Source organism: Watersipora subatra, chromosome 10 (genome assembly GCF_963576615.1).
Source record: "Watersipora subatra chromosome 10, tzWatSuba1.1, whole genome shotgun sequence".
In the NCBI taxonomy this organism is placed as follows: domain Eukaryota; kingdom Metazoa; phylum Bryozoa; class Gymnolaemata; order Cheilostomatida; family Watersiporidae; genus Watersipora; species Watersipora subatra.
In genome coordinates, this window is record NC_088717.1 from 56,830,476 (window position 1) to 56,852,942 (window position 22,467).

Consider the following 22,467-nt stretch of genomic DNA (forward strand, 5'->3'; position numbering starts at 1 on the left):
TCCTCTTCACACGAGTGTAGTGAGGTGGCTCAGTTATCTCTCACGCATGGATAGGCAAAAGGGTTATAATCAAGTCAGCTCATAAAACTGACAGCTCGTCATCAATATTAGTAATAATGAACTCAAAATATCTGAAGATGAAATAAAACAGGAGTATTGTGCAATGCCCTGTTCTATTCTAGTGTCTGGCGCTCACATACCACTGGCTGTGACGTTAGTCCCTCTATGTTGTTTTTATTGGACTGTTAAAGAAGGAAGCTGAGCATAACTTATGATGATTTTCCTTCTCTGTAGGTTACGAGCAAGGCCAAAGTCCTTTCTATATCCAATTCAGCCAAGACTGCCCAGGTCATTGACTCCTACGACAGACTCGGTAATCACTTGCATATCAGTCACTTACTAGCTTTCAAATTATTTTTCAAGCGAGTAAGATTATTATTTTGAATTTTTGGGATGAGACGAAGCATTTTTAGTCAAATGTCTTCGTTCACAGGTTTAGCTGGACCCATAGATATAATAAACCTTATTTCTTATTATATCTATGGCTGAACCTATGCATGCACTTTTATCACTTGAATAAACTCCTTCAGCGATCATTACATTGCAAGTTTAAATAACAGTCAGACCTCGACATACAAAGTAAATTCATTGTGATATTTGCTTCATATCTCAGAGCTGTTGCGTGTTGGAACAAGTGTTCATAAAAGAATACATTGTAATTTGTTCAATTCGTTCATTGAAACCAGCAAACAATGATAAGTAGTTTCAGTATTCGCATATAAGATTAAAGCAAATGCATTATATAAAACTATGTGAGACATGTAAAAATCTAAATTATCATGTGAAAATGGAGTTAACAAAGTGATGATTGGTAAAAAATATTTTTATAATTCATTATTCTAGAAACAGGGAATTGAAAGTGTGTGCTTGACAATGCATAAATTCGGCGGTAGATTGCATCATGAAAAATTTATAGTATAACTCATTTACATTTACATTGAATATAAATCAATTTAACTTAATTTATCTAATTTTTATCACTTTTACATTTTATTTTTAATTTCTATCAGCTTTTTTGTTTTTACTTAAAAAATTCTAATGTTCGAAAAATTTTGAGCTTGACATGATGAAACAAATTTTTACAGATTTTACAAATACTCAAATTTTATGTTATATGTGCAAAGGTCATGCGTAGAGTTGATAATAAGAGGAAGTTTGACTGTAATAATAATAAAAATAACATTAATGATATATGATTGCTCTAAAAAGCCTTAAGAGAGAATCGCCAGATGAGGAGCTACTCATGCACTTTCAAAATCAGTTGCTATAGAGGGCCTAAGGCTAAAGTGGGTATTACATATATAACCAGAATGTACTGCAGACATCTTGTGATGATTAAATTAACTTCATAGAATTTCCTCTGACCTATGAACAGTAAACTTGGGCCAGTGTAGTTCATTTTAATTTTTCTGAGTGATCACTTCATATGCTATATTCTATGGTCGACCCGCCTTCTCCAGTAAGATTAGACCCAACAGGGTTGTTTTTTTTTGCGCTGGCCAACAAAAAACTTTGCTCTTACTAATGTTGTTGTCCACAGTCTTTGTTATGACCCTTTCTAGTTGTATGTCTAGGTCGTGCCTGAGAAAGCCCTCCCCTTCTGAATCACTTTCCATCACCCCATAAACTTGGCATACTTTTCTGTTTTCTTTGTTAATATTGAAAACATGGCTGCTGTTTTTTTGGTATATTAGTTAGCTGATCACAAGTAAGAGATAAGGATAGAGAATGCTATTCATCTGCTTGTTTTATTACCACCGTTAGTTAGCAAAGAATAAACAAGCTCTGAATAGAGTTGTCCACTCATGATCAGCAAGCCCTTTGCAGTGAAATTAGTTAATGCTAGGCCTTGTTCAGATACTTTCCTTTTGACTGCTTCAGGCTAATTCTTACAGGTCTCGGCAGCGTTAAGATGTGGACCATGTCATGTTTAAGGCCTTTACCACCCTCTCGGCCACAATTTGCTGCCAGAGACGATACCAGGAGCCCTAAAATGCAGCGTAAAGCCAGCACATTGGGGCGTCGGAAGAACAATGGTAATTGTATAATAATAATTGAGCAAGTTATGGTCTCAGCCATTTGCAACTGATTTCTTGTTGAGCTGAACAACTGTAAGGTTGTGCTTGTCTGCAAAATCGAGGTATGATTTTTTAAAATGGAAGGAAAGCTACATATAAATATGCAAAAAAATGACAGAATTAGCATTTAAAACACCAGCCATAAGCAATGTGGCCTACAAGTACCATTCCAAAGGGATTCTGTAGTATACCACAACCTATTAGTTGATATGAGGCAATCACAGCCTTGAATAGTTCCAATGCATGCTTTTAAATCCGCTCATCATATTGGTGATCAGGAGAAGTTTCAGCAATCTGAAGGGCAACTGAGTGATAAAAAGACTGAGGCTATAGTGGAGTCAAAGCTGTAGGCTATGATAGTAGTAGTGTCGAAATTGTAGTAGAGACAGAGTTATATGTTATAGTAGAGACAGAGTATCATGTTATAGTAGAGACAGAGTTATATGTTATAGTAGAGACAGAGTTATATGTTGTAGTAGAGAGAGTTATATGTTATAATAGAGACAGTGTTATATGTTATAGTAGAGACAGAGTTATATGTTATAGTAGAGACAGTGTTATATGTTATAGTAGAGACAGAGTTATATGTTATAGTAGAGACAGAGTTATATGTTATAGTAGAGACAGAGTTATATGTTATAGTAGAGACAGAGTTGTTTGTTATAGTAGAGACAGAGTTGTTTGTTATAGTAGAGACAGAGTTATATGTTATAGTAGAGTCAGAGTTATATGTTATAGTAGGGACAGAGTTATATGTTATAGTAGAGACAGAGTTATATGTTATAGTAGGGACAAAGTTATATGTTATAGTAGAGACAGAGTTATATGTTATAGTAGAGACAGAGTTATATGTTATAGTAGAGTCAGAGTTATATGTTATAGTAGGGACAGAGTTATATGTTATAGTAGAGACAGAGTTATATGTTATAGTAGGGACAAAGTTATATGTTATAGTAGAGACAGAGTTATATGTTATAGTAGAGACAGAGTTATATGTTATAGTAGAGTCAGAGTTATATGTTATAGTAGGGACAGAGTTATATGTTATAGTAGAGACGGAGTTATATGTTATAGTAATAAAAATTAGCAGTTGTTTTAGCTGTTTTGCTGCCCTTCCCTATATGTTTTTTATATTATCGTAACCTGTGGTTTGTGTGTCACATCAAAGTCATAGCGGTTATCTGCCGTTGGCTGGTTCGAACAAATCAGTGTCAAGCTAACCAGCGTTCCTATTCACAGCTTGAAAGAGAATCCTCGGTACAACTGTACTCTACTTAGCATTCTCTCATTCTATTCACGGCAGGTTGTAGATTTAAAATTTTTAACCCTTTTTGTGCCCATTTTATGGCCAAAAGTATAATTGGCGTTGGCTGTCTAACGAGGAAGCATTTGTAGTTCAGATACAACACTTAGCAAGTTCGTTTACATGCAAGCCTTACATTAGCATCGAATCAACACAGTTTATCGTTTTTACAAATAGCGCTCGTGTATCAACAATAGCCAATTCTGCTAATTAAAAAAGCTTATATTAACTGGTAAGCGAGTTTTGCAAATGGCATAGAGCTAGTCATATTATAAACTAGCTGTGCTACCCCAGCGTTGTTTGGTTATTAAAATCAGCTTATAAACAATGAGAGGTAATGAGAGTTGCCTGCCACTTGCTATTAGCCTTGCACATTGCCAATGGATAATTTGAGTAAGCCTACTAATAAGAGCTATCTTCCTCTGTGATGTTACGCCATAACTTGCGAAAGCGTATTCGCTCCCATATATCGACTGCACACATCCAGCTTGTGTGGCTGAATTGGTAAAGCATCGGACTGGTGAACCGGAGGGTTACAGATCAAGTCTTCTACGATGCGAATTCTCTATTCCAAGATTTTAATAGCTATAGTTGGACATATATGATGACAGATACACATACCAACTTTGAAAAAAATATATAGATGTTAACTATCGTGTTGAACATGCGCCTCAGCTTGTTTTAATTGCATTACCGTAGCATTGTTACTCTTTAGATTACGTAGCATCGTTATTTTTACCATTTTTCTCAGCAAAAATTGTCGTAAGTTGTATTAGTACAATTGCATCGACGCAATTAGATGAACAAAATATTGCTCAGGGAAGAAAGTTGGCCCTAAAAGAACGACTCAAAGAGTAGCTGTAACGCCGCTAAGTAATAAATATGGCTGACAATTTACAAACATGTATGGCTGAGTCATGTATTCTCGCTACTGACCTTGACATATCGTTTGCATGACCGCTACAGTTATTACTTTAGTGTTCATTCTACACAGAATAAGACGCTATGGATGGGATCAAAGGAAGAACAATCGTGCAGAGTGGTAGGGGCCAACTAAGATATATCGCAACCTTATACTTCTTTATCAATCTTCTAAAACTTGGATCAAATTGTGTGATTGACAAGAATTTAAGATGTAGGCTTCATTTTACATTATTTACATAACCACACTTGAGCTGTTCGTGTCACAGTAGTTAGGAGCTGTCTTGTGTTATAATTAGCCGTATTATATAGTTTTTGTTGTCCTGATAAGCAGTGGAAACAGGCTTGTTTGGATGTTTAGCTGCTTTTGATCTTCATATAGTATGGTGATGATTTGTTGCGTTGGCATAGTAAAACTTTTGGTTGGTTTGTTTTGGGAGTAGCCTTTCAACATTTTAGTTTTAAAATTGTTTGCATCTCTCTATGGTATGCAAAATAGTACCTATAGCCTATGCAACATCTACAAAAAACCTATCCATTCGTAGTGGTAATTATTTTGTATCGTTATGCAGTTTTTCTATACTATTATGGCATGATATCTGCAAATATCTCTCTCCCTCTCTAGCTTCTTACACCATTAAAAGCTGGTAGCGTGTTGTCACGTACTCAATTTTTGGCACTCACCGATTGGTTAGCTGTAGCTTGACACTAGTAGGGTGGCCTATCACGTGTCATGGGACACTGGCAGGCTCGGCTTCGAGGAATCACAGCTACTCTCTTGACTCAGCTGAATTATTTGGCACCCCTCCAAGTTAGAGTTTTTCGAATCGAGCATTGTGAGATGGCCAAGTGCCTAGGCCACTCATCCTGGTTGCCGTGCCAATGCAGGGCAATTTGCACAGTTAACTGCCAGATCGCCGACATTTCCACTATTTAGGAAACTTCTAGGTGCGGCCACTATAAATTTTAAATTAGCCATCTGAGATCATTCCTTTAATAAAAGTTAGGTATTGTCAGTCATTACACCTTAGTTTGTTCTCCAAGGTAGCGGCGTTATTTCTACTATTTATTTTATATCTTTACTATTTCTTTTAACAAGGATTATGAGCAAAGATTGAGTGGCTATCATGAACAAAACTGCTTTGTAAACGAAGATGACTCACCATTGTTCTTTTTTCATATGATCAGGCTAGTAGTGAGACTATTCTGTTACGCGCCAGCTGGCGCTGCTAAATAACTCTCACATGGCACATGCCTATCTAGCCCACCTTCAAGTTAATAGTCTTCATAGACTAATAGCTTCTCTTAAACTGTTATATCTGATATATAATATTTCATTGTTAAAAGTGCCTTTGGTCTTAAAAAAAGATGTGTTTCGTTTCCGATTTGTTAATAGCCAAAATGGCTGAACTTGCTAGGTAGCTATTTCAATATCATACATGATTGGTGTGGGTTAGGATAACTCCCGCAGTCTTGTTTGTGTAATAGAATAGGCATTTAAAGTAAAATATTAGAGTAAGTTTATGTGAATATGAGAGGGGAATGGTTGGATCTAAACACTTCTTGATCTTTACAGTGCGCGTGCTCTCAGACTCCTCATTCCTCTACAAGAAAAGTTAGTATGAAATTCTTTCAACCTTCAGAAAATGTTGTATCTTCTTTTAGCCTTTTTTGTTGTCCAGCGACTTTGAGTTAGCCTGCTAGCATTCATAGTACCGGGGGCTTTCGGGGCCGTTCCTCATATGCAAGAAGGGAGGGTCTAGGTTACCTGCTGGCTATCTTACTTGGATTCACACGACTCCCTTTGGAGAAACCACTGGCTGGTCTATATGTTGCATGTGTCTTTAAGTTGAAGGTTTTGTTTTCTAGTTGCATGCAGTTACAGTTTATTTGTTGCACGCCTCTGTAAGCCCTCCTACTTATGGCCATTTGTCTGTCAGTAAAAGTAATTTACTTCCTTCCAACGAGTTTGTAATAATGCCTATCTTTTCTATTTATATCATTGAAAGATGTGAACACATCGAACTTTAGTAAGTTTTATTATTAAGTACAGATATTGTTCTATCATTCGATATTTTGTTTGTTGTTTTTGGTGATCTGACTGCAAGGATGTTTTAAGATTGAAATTGACAAAACTTTATTGCAGTTAAAAGACAAACAGGAAATGCCACTATTGGTGTCACTTTGGAGGAAGTCTGGGCTCGTTTACTTCTGCCGAGCGTTTTAACTGCTATCAAATTTTGTCAATTTTAATCTTGAAACATCCTGACAGTGAAATCACCAGAAACAACAAACGAAATATCGAATGATAGAACAATATCGTAATGATAAAATTTACTAAAACTTGATCTGATCATATCTTTAAATGAGCGCCTCGCTCACGCTCCTTGTTACTTGTGCTCCTTGATATTTTCCAATATTCGTGGATACATTGGTATGTTCAGCTGCAGCCAATTATTTTCAGTTATCTCTAAGTTCTCTAGTCTAAAAACGTGACAACAACAGCCTTGTGTTGTCAAATGATTTCCAACCGGCCAGAAGCGGTCAACACTGGTCTATGCTATTGTATTGTTGATTTCGAATGTCATTGAATGAAAATCGGGAGTAGTTAGCTATTTACGCGATCTGACAGCCAAAGTTCTGTAAACGTCTGCGGAGTGTCCATCAGATCTCCTGTTATGTATCTCTTCGCGCTAAACTATGACATCAGAAAACAGCTGGCTTTCATCCAGAATCTATTTTCAGTTCATCGTTACTCGCGCCAATAGATAATAAATCAATTGAAAATATGCAGGCAATCACTTCAACCACGATTAGCTGTGTCAATTCAGAGTGTTTCCTTCCAGTGTGATTGAAAAACAAGTTGCATCTTGGCTGTGTCAGCTGTTAGACGCCGGTCAATGGCCTCTGGTCCAGGGTCATAAGTTGGGCAATTGGCAATGTTACTGCACGTAGGTATTTTGTGTATTGGTTGAAACATTTGCAAGCATAGCCAACTGGAGCACAGCCATCCTGGTTGGGCTGCACAATGTGAATTGATACACTGATGTAGTATGTGCTCAATAAGGCATGTTCTTAACAGGTTGTGTCATCTGGTCGATTGAGTTTGTAAAAACTCCATCCTCAGTCGAATATTGACATGGCAAGCCAATATGTTGTTCAGATGATCACTACATTTCCATGATGCGGATTTGGAGTTGTGCGCACGTTGAGTTACTGTGTGATTAGCATTTCAATAGACCTTCGCGTGATGCGGATTAACACGAGCGCTGTGTTAAAAACATTTCTGTGCCCAAGGTCATAGCGACGCACTCGGAACTGCTTAAATCGAAATAAGAACGACTAAAGTGTGGAAAATGTTTAAAATGGAATAGTTTGCAGGCCATTTCTTGCTCGTCATTCTCAAGTGCCATTTCAATTTTCGCAAGTATGAAACATTTGGTGAAAATTTGCGGAAAACAAAACTTGCGAATTGTTGCCATTTGCATCTTGCAGGTGACGTAAACTCGTAGATTATTCCCGTGATGTAAACATATCAATAAGCACCAAGTGAAATCATAGTTGGTAGGCAATAGGGAAATATACTAAACCGGATGTTGTCATTCGTGGACACCCAACATAACCTTTAGTTTTGGAAGAACTTTACGTTCAATGTTTAGTCATTTGGTATTTCTGGTTCAAAATATTGTAAAAAACATTTGTATACATACGCATGTATAGGCTACATAGTTCGTGTCATTATGATTGTCCATACAAGGTCAATGGGACGTTAGCAATTTGAGATCATTTCTTCGCAGTTGCTTGCGGGTCTTTCAAACACTTACAAATACACATGAATGACAAAAAATTTGTTAAAAAATAAAAATCCTAAAGCTACATGTACAATAGCTCGTAATCTGCCATTAATTTTAAATGGTTTTCAATGCTTACTTGTTTGCTACCTAAATAATCACTTCAACCCAACGTACAGCCATTAGGCATGCAGTCCTGGCTATTAAGAAACCTGTGTACAATTGTAGAAAATTATTTTGCTTTGTAGTTCTTTCTTAATTATTATTATGTTTTTAATATTAACACTTGAAAGCAAAGAATCTACGTTCCAAGTTTTTCTGATTCTGAATTTGCTAATTACCAAATTTTTGCTATCAAAAATAAACAAAAACTATTATACTCTAACCAGTAATACTAAGGTCATTGTGGTATATTCACATTTTATTCTACATATAGTTACAAATTCTATAGAGCAATTTAAATGTAGAAACCTGATAAAGGCATTATCTCATTACTGAATGGGCAAATCAAATTAGTAGTTTTTTGTTGGGTCACTAGGACCACACTTAGTATCAAGTCAACTTTATAAGTTTAAGAGTTAACATTGCTATATCTCTGGTATGCAAGTAACATCGTACATGTATTACAATATGACGAGTTTTGGTATTACCCTTAATCAGCCAACATAACCCGGTAAATTTGTAAAATTCAATTGTTTTGACACCTGTCAAAGTTCTAATTCTAAAAAATCATCATGTGACTGTTTAGATGTTACTAATTATTGTAGTTGTCTTTTCGTGAGAAAAAAAAACATGTTCAGTGGGCACTAAATTCTTTTTAATTGGTTATCACAACTTTCTAAGACTTGCTTGGTTGTTTGGCCAATAAAAAACTTTCATCGTGCTTGGTTAGCCAAGCAAGTACCGTAAACCTCTATTTGAACGTCACCTCTATTTCAACGCCACCTCTATTTCAACACCACCTCTATTTGACCGCCTTCATGGGAGACAGGTCGAAAAGTAAAGCACCGTGGCATTCAATTAGATAATTTACGGTATTTAGTAAAATTTTGTCTGTTATCCCCTCCTGTATATACAGGCTTAAAACAATGTTTACCCTTAATGTTCTACTTTACAGTCTTGTATGGGTATCCTGGTTAGGGAAGGCTTTGGCTAGTTTTTCTCTTGATTATTCCTTGTCAAGACTTTTCCACATGTAGACTGCTTCATTCATTTTGCTTTGGCCCGAAGTTGTTAGTTTCTCTTTGTATGGGACACATAAGTTGTTAGTTTCTCTTTGTATGGGACACATAAGTTGTCAGTTTCTCTTTGTTGGCTATGTGACACATAAGTTGTCAGTTTCTCTTTGTATGTGACACAAACCAGTTTTTACTGTAAGCTCAAGTTGTTTTGAAATAACTTTGGCATGTAGAATTTTTAGCATCACTCAAGTCTTATGGATTTTTCTCATGGGATTGTTTGCTTGGTTAGGTCTACCGAAATTTAAGATTTGCAAGTTTTCAGTTCGCTGGTTCCCTATCGCACTTGGCACATATGTGAAGTTTACCTATTGTTCACCTAAGTTCACCTGTTGTTCGTATGCCTGAGACTATTCGCCTTATTCTATTCTTATCGCCTTTTTCATTGTTACAGTTGATGACGCAAAGATATTGCAAGAGGATGCGAAGATTTTAAAAGTAATAGAATCATATTGTACAAGTGCGCGAACACGACGCACAGTAAATTCGTGTAAGTATCACCCTGCTTTCTGTATGTTTGTGTTTCTGTCTGTGTGTATCCTATGTGCTAGTTGAGGACGTTTAGTCAGGCTAATCCTTCGTTTTTTCGTGACGTCATTCTATGAGTTCGGGACTGTGAATTATTGGGGTCTGCCATATTTGTAGACAGCTTTTACCGTTGAAAATCTGAAGCTTCTGCAATTAATTTTCACAAACGACGCTGTTGTTAGCAATTTTTTACAGCGACACTGAACACTTTTTTCTAGAGGATCTCGATATAAACTCAAAATAACACCAAAAATACTATTCAATAATGTAAAATGAACGAGAATGAAGATTGTTTGTCTACAAATATGGCGGTGTTTCCACGAGCGCATGTGCAGATGAATTGATAAAGGTAAAAAAAACGAAGGATCATTGTTGTATCGGTACTTCTGCAGGATGCTTTATTGGTAGGCATGAGCCTGTTTTGTAGAAAGTGGAAGAGACCAACTACAGTTAGTACTTTCCATAGTGACAGCATTTAAATGTACATATATGCCTTATCAAATGATAAATTTGATAAGGCATATATGTACATGCCGCCGTTCCATATTCTATGCCGTCACTCAGGCATAGAATATACCTGAACGACAGCATATTCTATCTCGCTAGAAAGGATTACATATACCATCACAATATTCCGATTAACCTAATGGAAATGTCAAACAGAATTTTGTAGGCCTAAAATTGTTAAAGAAATTTTTTGCAACTTATCTGTAATAGTTTTTTCACCCTTTTTATGCCGAAACGGAGTAAGGGTTTGCCTCCCTTGACTAGCCAATGCGCGTGATGATTCAGATCAGCGCTGCTAACTACTTACATGAACTGTTGTCTGTTGTCCTGACAACAGTTCATACAGTTCATACAACGCGATGTACTAAAACTTCTGCTTCTTTACTTGGAGATGTGATCAAAATAGAATTTACTGCCTTTAGCAATATAGCATTGCTGGTATAATTCAGCTTCAAACCGTAGCATCATGTCAAATGACCCTAAACCCTTGAAGCACCACTCTCATAATTATGCAATTGAGAACATCCAGAGGATAGCACATTTTTAAATTGTATGCTGCTAACAAGCATGGCCAAAGTAAATTTACTCTTGCTTGTCAAAACAAGGTAAAGTTACATCTTGTGTTGCTTACATGCTTTTTGAGACTTTGGGTGAAGACCGCCAAAGCTTGATCTGTCGGAGTTGGAGACAGTAAATCAAATTTTGTGTGTGTTTTGTTTAAAATTAAAGCCTTGACCTTGATTCGTGTGCATGTACATGGAGGGTCTGAATTACATCGTATTTGAAGTATGATTTCTTGTACAACAGATACCAAACCGATATAAAATAATGAAAGTTAGATTAAAAAGCCTAAGATTGATAAATAAACAATTAACAATAATAATACTACTGTTTGCTACAGCTGCAAGTTCTTTTCCTGTGAGCTAATGTATTTAGCCTTAAATAAAATGTTTTGAGTAATTCACAACATCATATACCAAGTTTGCTAAAAACTCCTTTTAATTAACTGTTGTGATTGCAATATTTTTATTGACCTAACGTCGCTGAGTCAAAAATAAAATAACTCATCTCCTTCACCTGCCCATCAAGCGATAAATCTTAGACACTTTTTAATGTTTAAGCGCCTTCTGGTATAGTATTTGCTCTCAAATTCGGGAGAAATATCAAATTCTCCATAATTTTGAAAGCCAAATATAGTAATAGCTATATAGCTGTTCTGTTACTTGTAGTGACAGAATCTGAAAATGCAGGCAAATAAACGCTGAAGACTAGCTTTTTATTCTTAAATAGAAATCTTTTTTTCTTTTTTAAAATACGACATATTTCGTACTCCAATACAAAAATCTAAGAAATAGACATAGATATCCACAGCATTTTGAAATGTAGGAATCACTTTGAATCCTATATGTGATCGTTTTGCCTTTGAACTAGTTGGTCAAAACCGAGCTTATTATTCAGGATTCTCCCTGTACACACTAGGCCGACTTACACCTGGTTCATACTATATCGCCGTAGGTCCGCATTTTTCCTTTCGGCGTTCATCATCGATTATGTGAACCGTAAACCAATGGCATCGACGAAGCAACGCGGACACGTCGAGAAAGTTTGCAGCTGTCAAACTTTTCTGATATTTCGTCGAGCATCGACGACCGCCTTTTAAATGTGAACCATTTTGGCAAGAACACTACGCCACTGATACAAATGCGGATGGGTTTGTGATAGTGTGAACATCGCTATTATCGACAATCACCGAAGTATTGTGGAATCGATGCCGAGATATGGCGATCTAGTGTGAACTAGCCTTTAGGCTTTAAGTAACTTATTGTTACATAAATTATGGCTGACCAAATGTTTCTTATTTCTATATTACTATTGGCTATGCTATCAAACCTAACTAAAGCCATGGGCTATCTTGCTGGCACCATTTCTCATCTGTACTGTAACTTAGCGTGTACTATAACGGAATATCACCTCGCTCGATTGTCTCGGTACAATTTTGTTTAATTTGTGTGTTAGAAAATAAATGGATATATATGAACCTTATCACCAGTCATAACCGCTCAGAGCAAATTAGCCCAAGGGACAAAAAGGTCAAATTATATCTAAACTATACAGCTGTTTATGCCTGCCTATGACTACTCGTAACCTATCTTATTCTTTAGAAACTTCACTCTGTTTTTCAGCCTAATTTTTAACATGTATCGTTGAAGCTCTGACCAACAGTTTTGCTCTCTAACTATAAAAATCAATAAAATCAAACAACTTCGATGCAGCGTATTGAATCGGAAAACTTCCTTAAAATCAATAAGGAAAAATTTTGATTCGAGTTGCATCAACAAGTAAAAAAGAAATTTTAATGTTTTGATGGCTGCTAACAAATTCGTTCGGGAAATTTTTTATCACAGTGCATCCCGCCATACGATATTAATTCGTTCCGGTGTCGGCATCGCAAGGCAAAAATGTCCTGTAGAGGAATATAGAAACCTACAGTAATTATCTAATGCAAACACCCCGTATTAAAAATATCAAAGTTTTATATACATCTAGTACTTATTAAGAATTAGTAACAAAATAGTATATTAACCTTAGTAACTATAGTTAAACCATAACTGTCACATACAACTGTTATCGCATTTACTAGGTAAATCAGACACGCTGATTCCGATTTTGTACTCAAAATAAAGATTAGTCCACTAACTTGCAGAGTAATGAAGGCCTTTTTACAGCGTTTTAATATCGAGCTTGAAAACAACACGATCGGCACAACAAGCTTCGCCCATAAATACGTGACGTAACCTAGCTTTTTAGGAACAGAAGTTACGTAGGGATGATTAGACCAATTTAGAATAATAGAGATGGGTGTTTTAAAATTCATTAATATGTAAATTCAGCCTTAAAAATAATCTCAGTTTTTTTCTTAAAGGTAGATAAGCTATTTAACAATGCATATTTAAAAAAGCGCAATAACAACGCCAGCTTGTGATAAAACTGCGCTTTTTGAGCTCATTTTTCTCGGTGTTCAGCCTATTTAAACATCATGTAACAAGCTACGAGCAATTTTAAATAGTTTATACACCTTTCATAAAAGACTGAGATTATTTTACTGGCTGGATTTAGATGGGTTTTAACGGGTTTTAATGGGTTTTAAGACACCCATCCCTATCCATCCTATTCACCCATTCCTATCCCATCCCTAAATCGGACTAAACATTCCTAACTTCCGTTCCTGAAAAAGCTAGGTTTCATCACATATTTATGGGTGGAGCTTGTAATGCGGATTGTGTTGTTTTCGAAACGGATATTGAAACGCTTTAAAAAAGCCTTCATTACTCTGCAAGTTAGTGGACCAATCTTTATTTTGAGTACAAAATCGGAATCAGCGTGGCTGATTTACCCAGCAAATACGATAAAAGTTGTACGTGACAGTTATGGTTTAACTTACAGTTAACCTAGTAACGATAACTTCGCTGCATTGGTGATCATTTTATTTTTCCTTTAATGTCATTATCAATCTCAGGACCCACGGCTAACGAATTAATGTTATATATGTAATTATATAGTTATATACTTATAATGAATAAAAGTTCACAGTAAATATTATATTAAATGCTAAAGTGCACAATCAACTTTCGCTTACTTTTCCCTAATTTTCTTTTCACTCACGGAATATCAAGCATTTTCGAAACACAAACAATGCTGAACTGAATGGGAGAGCGACCATCGTATCTCGTTCATGCATTGTGGGAGAGATTTCGGTGAATATCATATCCGACGTATTCAGCACACCGACTGCCAAATTTGAATTTGATTTAAAAGTTAAAAAAAAGTTAAATTACATTAAACGGTAAACAAAATATTACAGATATGAGTGATTTGAAGATGATCAACACTGAATTGTCATTAGCCAGTTGCGTGTTAGTACAAGTAAGGTTTATCTATGATGTAGCCAGGTATCTCCAACCGATCATCTATGCGCTGACTGCTGAATAGGTAGTATTGGTTATTTTTATCTTGCTGCCTCGTAGAAAAGGAAGTCCGGTAGATTCTTCTCTGTATTTCTGGATGATATACTTAGAATAAATGCGCTGTAGAAGATTGTGTAGGCTTTAATGCAGAACTCCGCCTATCAAATATAATGACATCATCGGCTTAGCTCCCACCTGGACGTTCACGGATGTCATGGTAAACACAACAGCCTCCTCCTCTAAATGTATTTGTGTACTTGTACTTATTATGCTAAAGATATGATCATTCGTATAACGATTCAAATAACTAGTGTGGCTCCCTCTATTGCCCAATTTGTGCAATCTGTTTTATTGTGGCTGAATATTACAACTCCTGCCAATGTGAAATCTTCTGCTAGCAAGAATACCTCCATCATGCTCGTTGTCTGCAACCGCTTCCGAATATTATCAACATAGTTGTAATTAAATTTTAAGGATAGCTCTTGAGTTTTTGATTTGTGGATAAATAACAAGTGATTAAACATATTCATAGCTACATTTATGCTAAGGCCATTCTTCAATTTTTCTGTATGGGAAATTATGTTTTTTAAATACTAAAAACAATGTCCGAGTGTGATGCTGTAACATTTGAAAAGTAACACCATCGCAAAGAGCCATCGACACAATGTAGAACTGACCAGTTGGAGCAAAATGTTGCTTATGTGAGCCAATCACTGAGCACTCTAACTTAACTGCGAGTCTATTATATTTTATTTGTCAGGCTAAGGAAATAATGGTTTTGTATCCCAGTGTCTACCAGCTGTTATAGAGGAACTTACACCAAATGTTTAGTAGACTTTATCAGAAAGCATCGGTATTTTTTAATCATTTGCGATTGCTTTTGATGTTTGAAATGATCTGAATCTGAGCGTTTTAACCGCGATCAATTTTTGTCTATAGATTTTAATCTTGAAACATCCTGACAGTCAGACCACCTCAAATATCAAAAACAATCGCAAATGATAGAAAAATACCAATACTTTCTGATAAAATCTACTGAAATGTTGTGTAAGATCTCTAACCTGAAATTAAACCATAACTGCCACGAACAACTTTTATCATATTTACTAGGTAAATCAGACATGCTGATTCCGATTTTGTAATCAAAATAAAGATTAGGCCACTAACTTTCAGAGTAATGAAGAACTTTTTATAGCGTTTTAATATCGGTCTCGAAAACAACACGATCCGGCATAACAAGCTCCGCCCATAAATACTTGACGTAACCTAGCTTTTTAGGAACAGAAGTTACGTAGGGATGTTTAGACCGATTTAGAATAATAGAGATGGGTGTTTTAAAATCTATCAATATCTAAATTCAGCCTTAAAAATAATATCAGTCTTTTCTGAAAGGTAGATAAGCTATTTAGCATTGCATATTTAAAAAGCGCAATAACAACGCTAGCTCATGGTAAAACCGCGCTTTTTGAGCTCATTTTTCTCAGCGTCCAGCCCATTTAAACGTCATGTAACAAGCTGCGAGCAATTTTAAATAGTTTATATCCGTTTCATAAAAAACTGAAACTATTTTACAGGCTGGATTTAGATAATAATGTGTTTTAAGACACCCATCTCTATTATTCTAAATCGGACTAAACATTCCCAACTTCCGTTTCTGAAAAAGCTAGGTTTCGTCACATATTTATGGGCGGAGCTTGTAATGCCGATTGTGTTGTTTTTTAAACGGATATTGAAACGCTTTAAAAAAGCTTAAATGACTTTGAAGGTTAGTGGACTAATCTTTATTTTGAGTACAAAATCGGAATCAGCGTGTCTGATTTACCTAGAAAATACGATAAAAGTTGTTCGTGACAGTTATGGTTTAAAGTTGTGCGCTGAATAGCTGTTCGTTCATTACTGGTACTAAACCTATTATGGAATTTCCAAAACATCAATCTAATCTACGGTAATTGTTCAGATTTGAAAGTTTCTCGGCTGAGCAACAAACTGGCATCTCGGCACATTAGTCAAAATCTGTGTGTTGCTGAACCCCTGTCATCGGTGTAAACTCCTTGTGTAAACAGCATTATGGCACTCATGGACTGTTCCAGACATCTTTACAGTATCTCCATCATAAATCTGAGATAGTGCTGATACTTATAGATTATATATGGAACTGCCTTCAAACCCTCTTTCTATGTTCAGCGTATTTATAGGCCTACAATAAGATCGCCAGAATTCACAGTCTCGCAAAGTTGAACCCAGAGAAACCCATAATGTTGTGGAATTCTATTCTAGTATAGTACATGTATAGTTTTCAATCAAATTGGGATTAGACAGAAGCTATGCGCTATAATTGTGCAATTCAGTATGCTCTCTCTGTGATTTTAGCCCTAATTCCGCACTCGTCGGTGAATGCCCCCCAGTTTCTGCCTTTGGGTGGTTCCAGTCCTGTAGACCCTGTGAATGAGCCTATCTATGAGATAGCGAGTAGTAAGTTGGCATGGAACCAGCCAATCCCAGTCCGCCATGTTTTACTGGTTGCACATCTGTTCAGTTTCCCCTGGCTTTCTTTATCTGTTCCCATATTATATTATCCTTCGCACAATCTCCATGTTTTTTCTAAACCAGATCAACATTTTAGATAACATGTTTGTCATGTCTTTGTGTTCCAATACTCTTTTGTAGGAACTTAGGCTAACCAAGTTGAGTTGTCAGTTAGAGTATGCACTGGGCATGTCATACCACAATGACTAAGGCAATTTCCTGGATGGCATCACCGCTCGTGTTTCATTGCTAGATGGTTTGCGACCTTTGTGGGGATTTTCTGTTCTGTTCTCATGGTATCATTGTTTTAGTATATTTCTGCTCATGTAGTACTAGCACTCGAAGGAATGACCCGTACTGTACCTTCAAGGTCAATGAGTTCTTTGTAATTACAGCCATCTTAGATAGTCCTAATGTCCTGATTGCCGAGGATGAGAAGATTATATGTGAAGTTACCAAAGATAATGAGACCATCATCGAGGAACGGTGAGTTATTCATCCCTGTTTATTTGTCTCTTCGGTAGCAGTTCGACTGAGCGCACATTCTAGGGTAGAAATTGGGTATTTAGGGTCATTAGCTCATTATTTCTAGGTTTCCCTTTATTTTATTGGTCAATATGACTATCTATTGCCCTGCCCTGAATCAATATGCTGCAAGTGCTATATGTATACCATGAATAAAAAGAGGCGCTGGGTAATTCATTTCTGTAGAGTTATATTATACTTCATCATTCTATTGTATTCCTTAGTTACCGCTAGATCGGTGTTATACTTGCTGAAAGAGTAGGGTGAGTCGTAGTGTGATTATGGCATTGCAGGTTTAAAGAGTAGGGTTAGTCGTAGTGTGATTATGGCATTGCAGGTTTAAAGAGTAGGGTTAGTCGTAGTGTGATTATGGCATTGCAGGTTTAAAGAGTAGGGTGAGTCGTAGTGTGATTATGGCATTGCAGGTTTAAAGAGTAGGGTTAGTCGTAGTGTGATTATGGCATTGCAGGTTTAAAGAGTAGGGTTAGTCGTAGTGTGATTATGGCATTGCAGGTTTAAAGAGTAGGGTTAGTCGTAGTGTGATTATGGCATTGCAGGTTTAAAGAGTAGGGTTAATCGTAGTGCTATTATGGCATTGCAGGTTTAAAATTTGGCTACTTTGTTTCAGGAGCCTGGTTGATACAGTTTACGTAATTAAAGATCAAATCAAAGACCTCCAATCAGTAAGTCAGAAGTTAATTGTTTGACAGTAGTAGACAAAAAGATCAATGGCATACTGTTCACTGTACCTACCATAGTATTAGCATTAGTAATAGCATTATTGTCAATGTATTATAGACAATGGTGTCAGTCCTTCGAGTAATTTGAAGATTTTGTATATAAAAAGTTTTGTTTCATTGTGAATAGACAGCAAACATCACTGTATTTTTATTCTACATATGTTGGCTTTTTGGAAAACAGTCAAATCCCTTTCAATTGTTTTGACATAAATGTTTCAATGTACAATGTGAAATGTTTGCAAACATTTTACTCTATACCAGAAATTATTTCTCATGTATGGCATTCAAACATTCTCAAAGTTTTGTAAGCGAAAGTTTTTGGGCTGTCAAACAAATTAAATGACTTACGGTGTATTTTTATGAAAAGATTTCCTCTTGTATCAGCGATGTAAATGTACGAAGCAGAATATGCATGTATGTTTTGGCCAGTTAGAAGCAAACTTGCTTCTAATTCCCTGAAATTAGATCTACGGCGTTTTTGTGATGGCTGCAATTAACTGTTTGTTTTTGAGCTTTTAAGAGCTTGCAATCACATTTCCATATATTTTGCACGTACAACACAGCAGAGTAAGACATGATGAATCTTTTGATACCAAAGATCTGTAATGTGGATTTTGCTGCAAGTCAACCTTTAACATATCATTTAACCTCGACAGAGTTCAATGGGACCTTTAAAGATGAACTTGCACAAAAATTTAGTAGATTTTATTGTAAAATGTCATAATTTTTCTATCATTTGCGATTGTTTTTGATCTGTGATGGTATCTAATTGCCATGGTGTTTCAAAATTAAAATCTTTAAAACCTGATCTTGGTTAAAACACTCAGATCGAGTGAAAGTGCTATTATGACGTCTTTAGTTGCAAAGAGACTGACAGAATCGAGACTCGTAACGCTGCAACTTAAACACAATAGCCGATATCAACTATCGAATAGTTTATATCGGCTATATTAACTATAGTTTATAGTAACTAGCGATAACAACTAGTTACATCATACATATTTTTCTGACCATTTTAACCACGATTAAGTTTTACCAATTTTAATCTTGAAACATCCTGGCAGTCAGATCACCTCAAACATCAAAAACAATCGCAAATGATAGAGAAATACCGATACCTGATAAAACCTACTAAAATTTTGTGCAAGTTGATCTTTAACAGTGATTTTGTTGCTATAGTCTGTGTTATGGGTGTTTAGTTTTCGTGTAATTCATAGCCTGCTTTTCATGCATTGACTAATCGTTTGTACTAGGAGTAGGTATGATAACATACAAACGATGCGCCTGGATCACACGTATAACTTATTTTGCTCAAGAGATAACGTAGCTTTGCCAATTTCACTCATTTACCATTTAAGGTGTCTTGCTATGAACAGAAGTTTCGACCTTGACAAGTTCATCTTGTAATATGACATGACTCATTTATCAAAAGTTAACACGAATTTTTATGAACCTCAACTTGCTTCACTAGTGATTGGTAGCCTGTGATCCCAGCCTCAGTCTAGTAGATGTCATCTAGTTACTCCTTAAGTCTGATATGAGTCTCTTTGTTCAGACTCTCAGACTTTAGATTCTGTTACAAACTAGTCATCTGCCTTATCACCAACCATAGCTTTTGTGGTTTCATTTATTATATTTAGCATAAAAAATTCTAATTTTGATGGAAAATGTGTGTGATGCCTAGTTTGCCATGGCATTTATGAATTTACCAAGTCTGGTCTGTGGAGCCCTGAAAATTTAATACCGGTATGGTAGAAATGCCAGAGGTTTACCAATGTGTCACAATTAGCAAACCTTTCATAGACATAAGAAGCTTATCCATGTCCTGTTGCATTTCAGGACTACCTGATATCTTCAAATAAATATCTCCCAATGAAATCCTGGGAAAAATTTGGTGTCGTGTCATTCAAATGGTTTTGTTTTTTTTTGTTATTATACGGTTTGTACTTTAAATATAACAGAAATATTTGTATAAAATATCAATTAACCAAAACAATTTTTCATTTAGCAATTGATATTCTAAGAAGGATTTATCGATATCCGATTGGTGTCAGCAACACTCCCAGAAAACATTCCTATAGAGCTAATTAAAGTCTATTAAATCTGCGAGTCCATTAAATCAATTTCGAGTTTTTTTCATAACCAATCGTATATTTTTAAGATGTTTCCAAAGAAGTTTGTGTCTGTATTAGTTCTTGTATTCTAATCCCTTATTGTCTATAAGAGTGCTATTTCATGGCTACGGCTGCCCTGCTATTCACTAGATTCACAGGAGCAGTCTCCAATCGAAAATTGGAAATCGTAATTAGCAAAGTTTTAGCTAAGACACGATATACACATTGCAAATTTTTAAACATTGACCACATTGGCAGAGGAAATGCTTATTTTTGAGAGAAATGTCATTAATATTAAATGTATATTGATAAAAAAAAATCCTACATTCATTTTCAATGACTGGAGAAAAGTTCTAGCATCGAGTTCGTCTGAGCTCGCTTGTAATGTCGAGCTCCCTCTGTCGTTGTAGGGTCATGAGAGGCTAAGAAAAGAGCTGGAGGACGAGAGGAAAGCTCGAAAGAAACTTGAATCTATAGTGCACAAGTCCATGCAGACTTCAAGTCTTATACCCCTGGCCACCTTGAACCATAATAACCACAATAATGACCCATCACAGTGACCGATGTGGTCATTTACACTCCCATCCTTAATGTATGATGTCAATCACACTGCCTGTGGTGTCAGAAGCTGGTCATCAGCCTCCGTGTCTGCTTTGTTGTAAGGATAGTCAGGGAATGGTTTGTTGATCGGGTAATGGACAACTGACATCCTCTGCAAATGTCGCTTATTAGCTCATTTCAGAGGCCGGTTTCACCATATATCCTACATAGACTTGTGGATTTTACTGAATCCGATTATATCCTAGGAAATATCGAACTCCTTGAAGTCAAAGTACATCACTGATGGTATTTTAACATATTTCACCAAGTGCACTCAATATCATTCTTTACCCATCCTCACACTCAAGTAATCAAGCAAAGCACCATATAGCTTTAAGCTAGACATCTGCCTAGCTACTTATTGCAAAGCTAAATGTAATTCTTTTTAATTTATTGTTGCTGAGACATGATGACAATGCAGTGAATCCCTGAGCCTTTTTCAACTGGATAAAATCCAAAACTAATTCAATGCGCTCTATTATTAGACCCTATCATGCATGTTCTATACCTATTATTTTCATTCCTATCGCCTCTTGCGGAAATTATATTTTTTTCTTCAGAACTTAGTTTGACATATGTCTACTGTACATATCCTGTTTCCATGTCGTTTCTGTTTGTCTTTCCAATCACTGGTTATGATTTATGTATTTTCTCACTCAGCAGCGTGAGCAAGTTGTTGAATACACTCACTGCTTGTATGATGGTACGGATGTCCGACTATAATCTATGGCTGTTTGATCAGAATATCAGTGTACTTTTTAGAACCATGTGCTTTGCAGGTGTGCAAATACGTCTATATCTATAACCAGATGTACTGTTGAAGAACTTTTGACCTCGATAAGTCGGATACGGTTGCCATGGTGAAATTATCTGGTATTTGTTGAATTTTTCCAAGCTAGTGACTTCATTGATTTCATCTCAGCTCTTGTCAGTTTTGTAACAAACACATTCTTCGTTTAGCAAATATTTGGTGGCACATGGCCAAAAGTGAGACAACTCTAAACTGGCTCATACCTTGACTAAACTGTGACAAACAGTGAGATATGCAAATTGGTTGTTTGTCTTGTATGTCACATCTTATAGCAGGTAAATAAATAACAAAAAAAGATAGACAAAAGGACTTGTTCAAGACATGCTCGTCGTGGTATAGAATTACAGGGTTTTCTGACTAACTGTGGTTAACATGGATTGGCGTTGATCACATGATGACAAATCGAAAAGTAGAACCTCCAACTTACTTTTTACAATAGATAACTATAATATGGAAGTCAATTTGTATAAAGAAAGCCTATAGTTACAATATTTGGTTGATCGTGTTGCTTTCCTTGAAAACAATCCAGTGCGCAGTGAATTTTTTATTTCTAGAAATTTTTCGCTGTTAATGGACATACAGACAGATTACAAACCAACACTGATTAACAAGTAGATATACTAGTTCACTTACTTGCTATTTAAAGAGTTGTAAAACTTGTTTTAACTTGCTTTTTTGTATCCTACATTGGTAGAGGGGCAGCTGTTGAAAATACGCAATGAATTGAAGAAAAGAGACTCGGTGTGTGAAGCAGCAAGGA

The 22,467-nt window shown here is 36.1% G+C and overlaps 1 protein-coding gene across 1 annotated transcript in view; it reads left to right on the top strand.

The window, feature by feature from the left end:
- The window catches only part of LOC137405766 (rho guanine nucleotide exchange factor 7-like), a 46,612-nt gene extending 25,018 nt beyond the window's left edge, over positions 1-21,594 (top strand). The window contains exons 12-17 of the mRNA XM_068092154.1: positions 295-373; positions 1,956-2,096; positions 9,786-9,881; positions 17,313-17,403; positions 18,071-18,125; positions 20,707-21,594. Of these exons, the coding sequence (XP_067948255.1) occupies positions 295-373; positions 1,956-2,096; positions 9,786-9,881; positions 17,313-17,403; positions 18,071-18,125; positions 20,707-20,856 (612 nt within the window). The 3' untranslated portion in view covers positions 20,857-21,594. The remainder of the gene's footprint in view (positions 1-294; positions 374-1,955; positions 2,097-9,785; positions 9,882-17,312; positions 17,404-18,070; positions 18,126-20,706) is intronic.
- Positions 21,595-22,467: the final 873 nt, after the last annotated feature.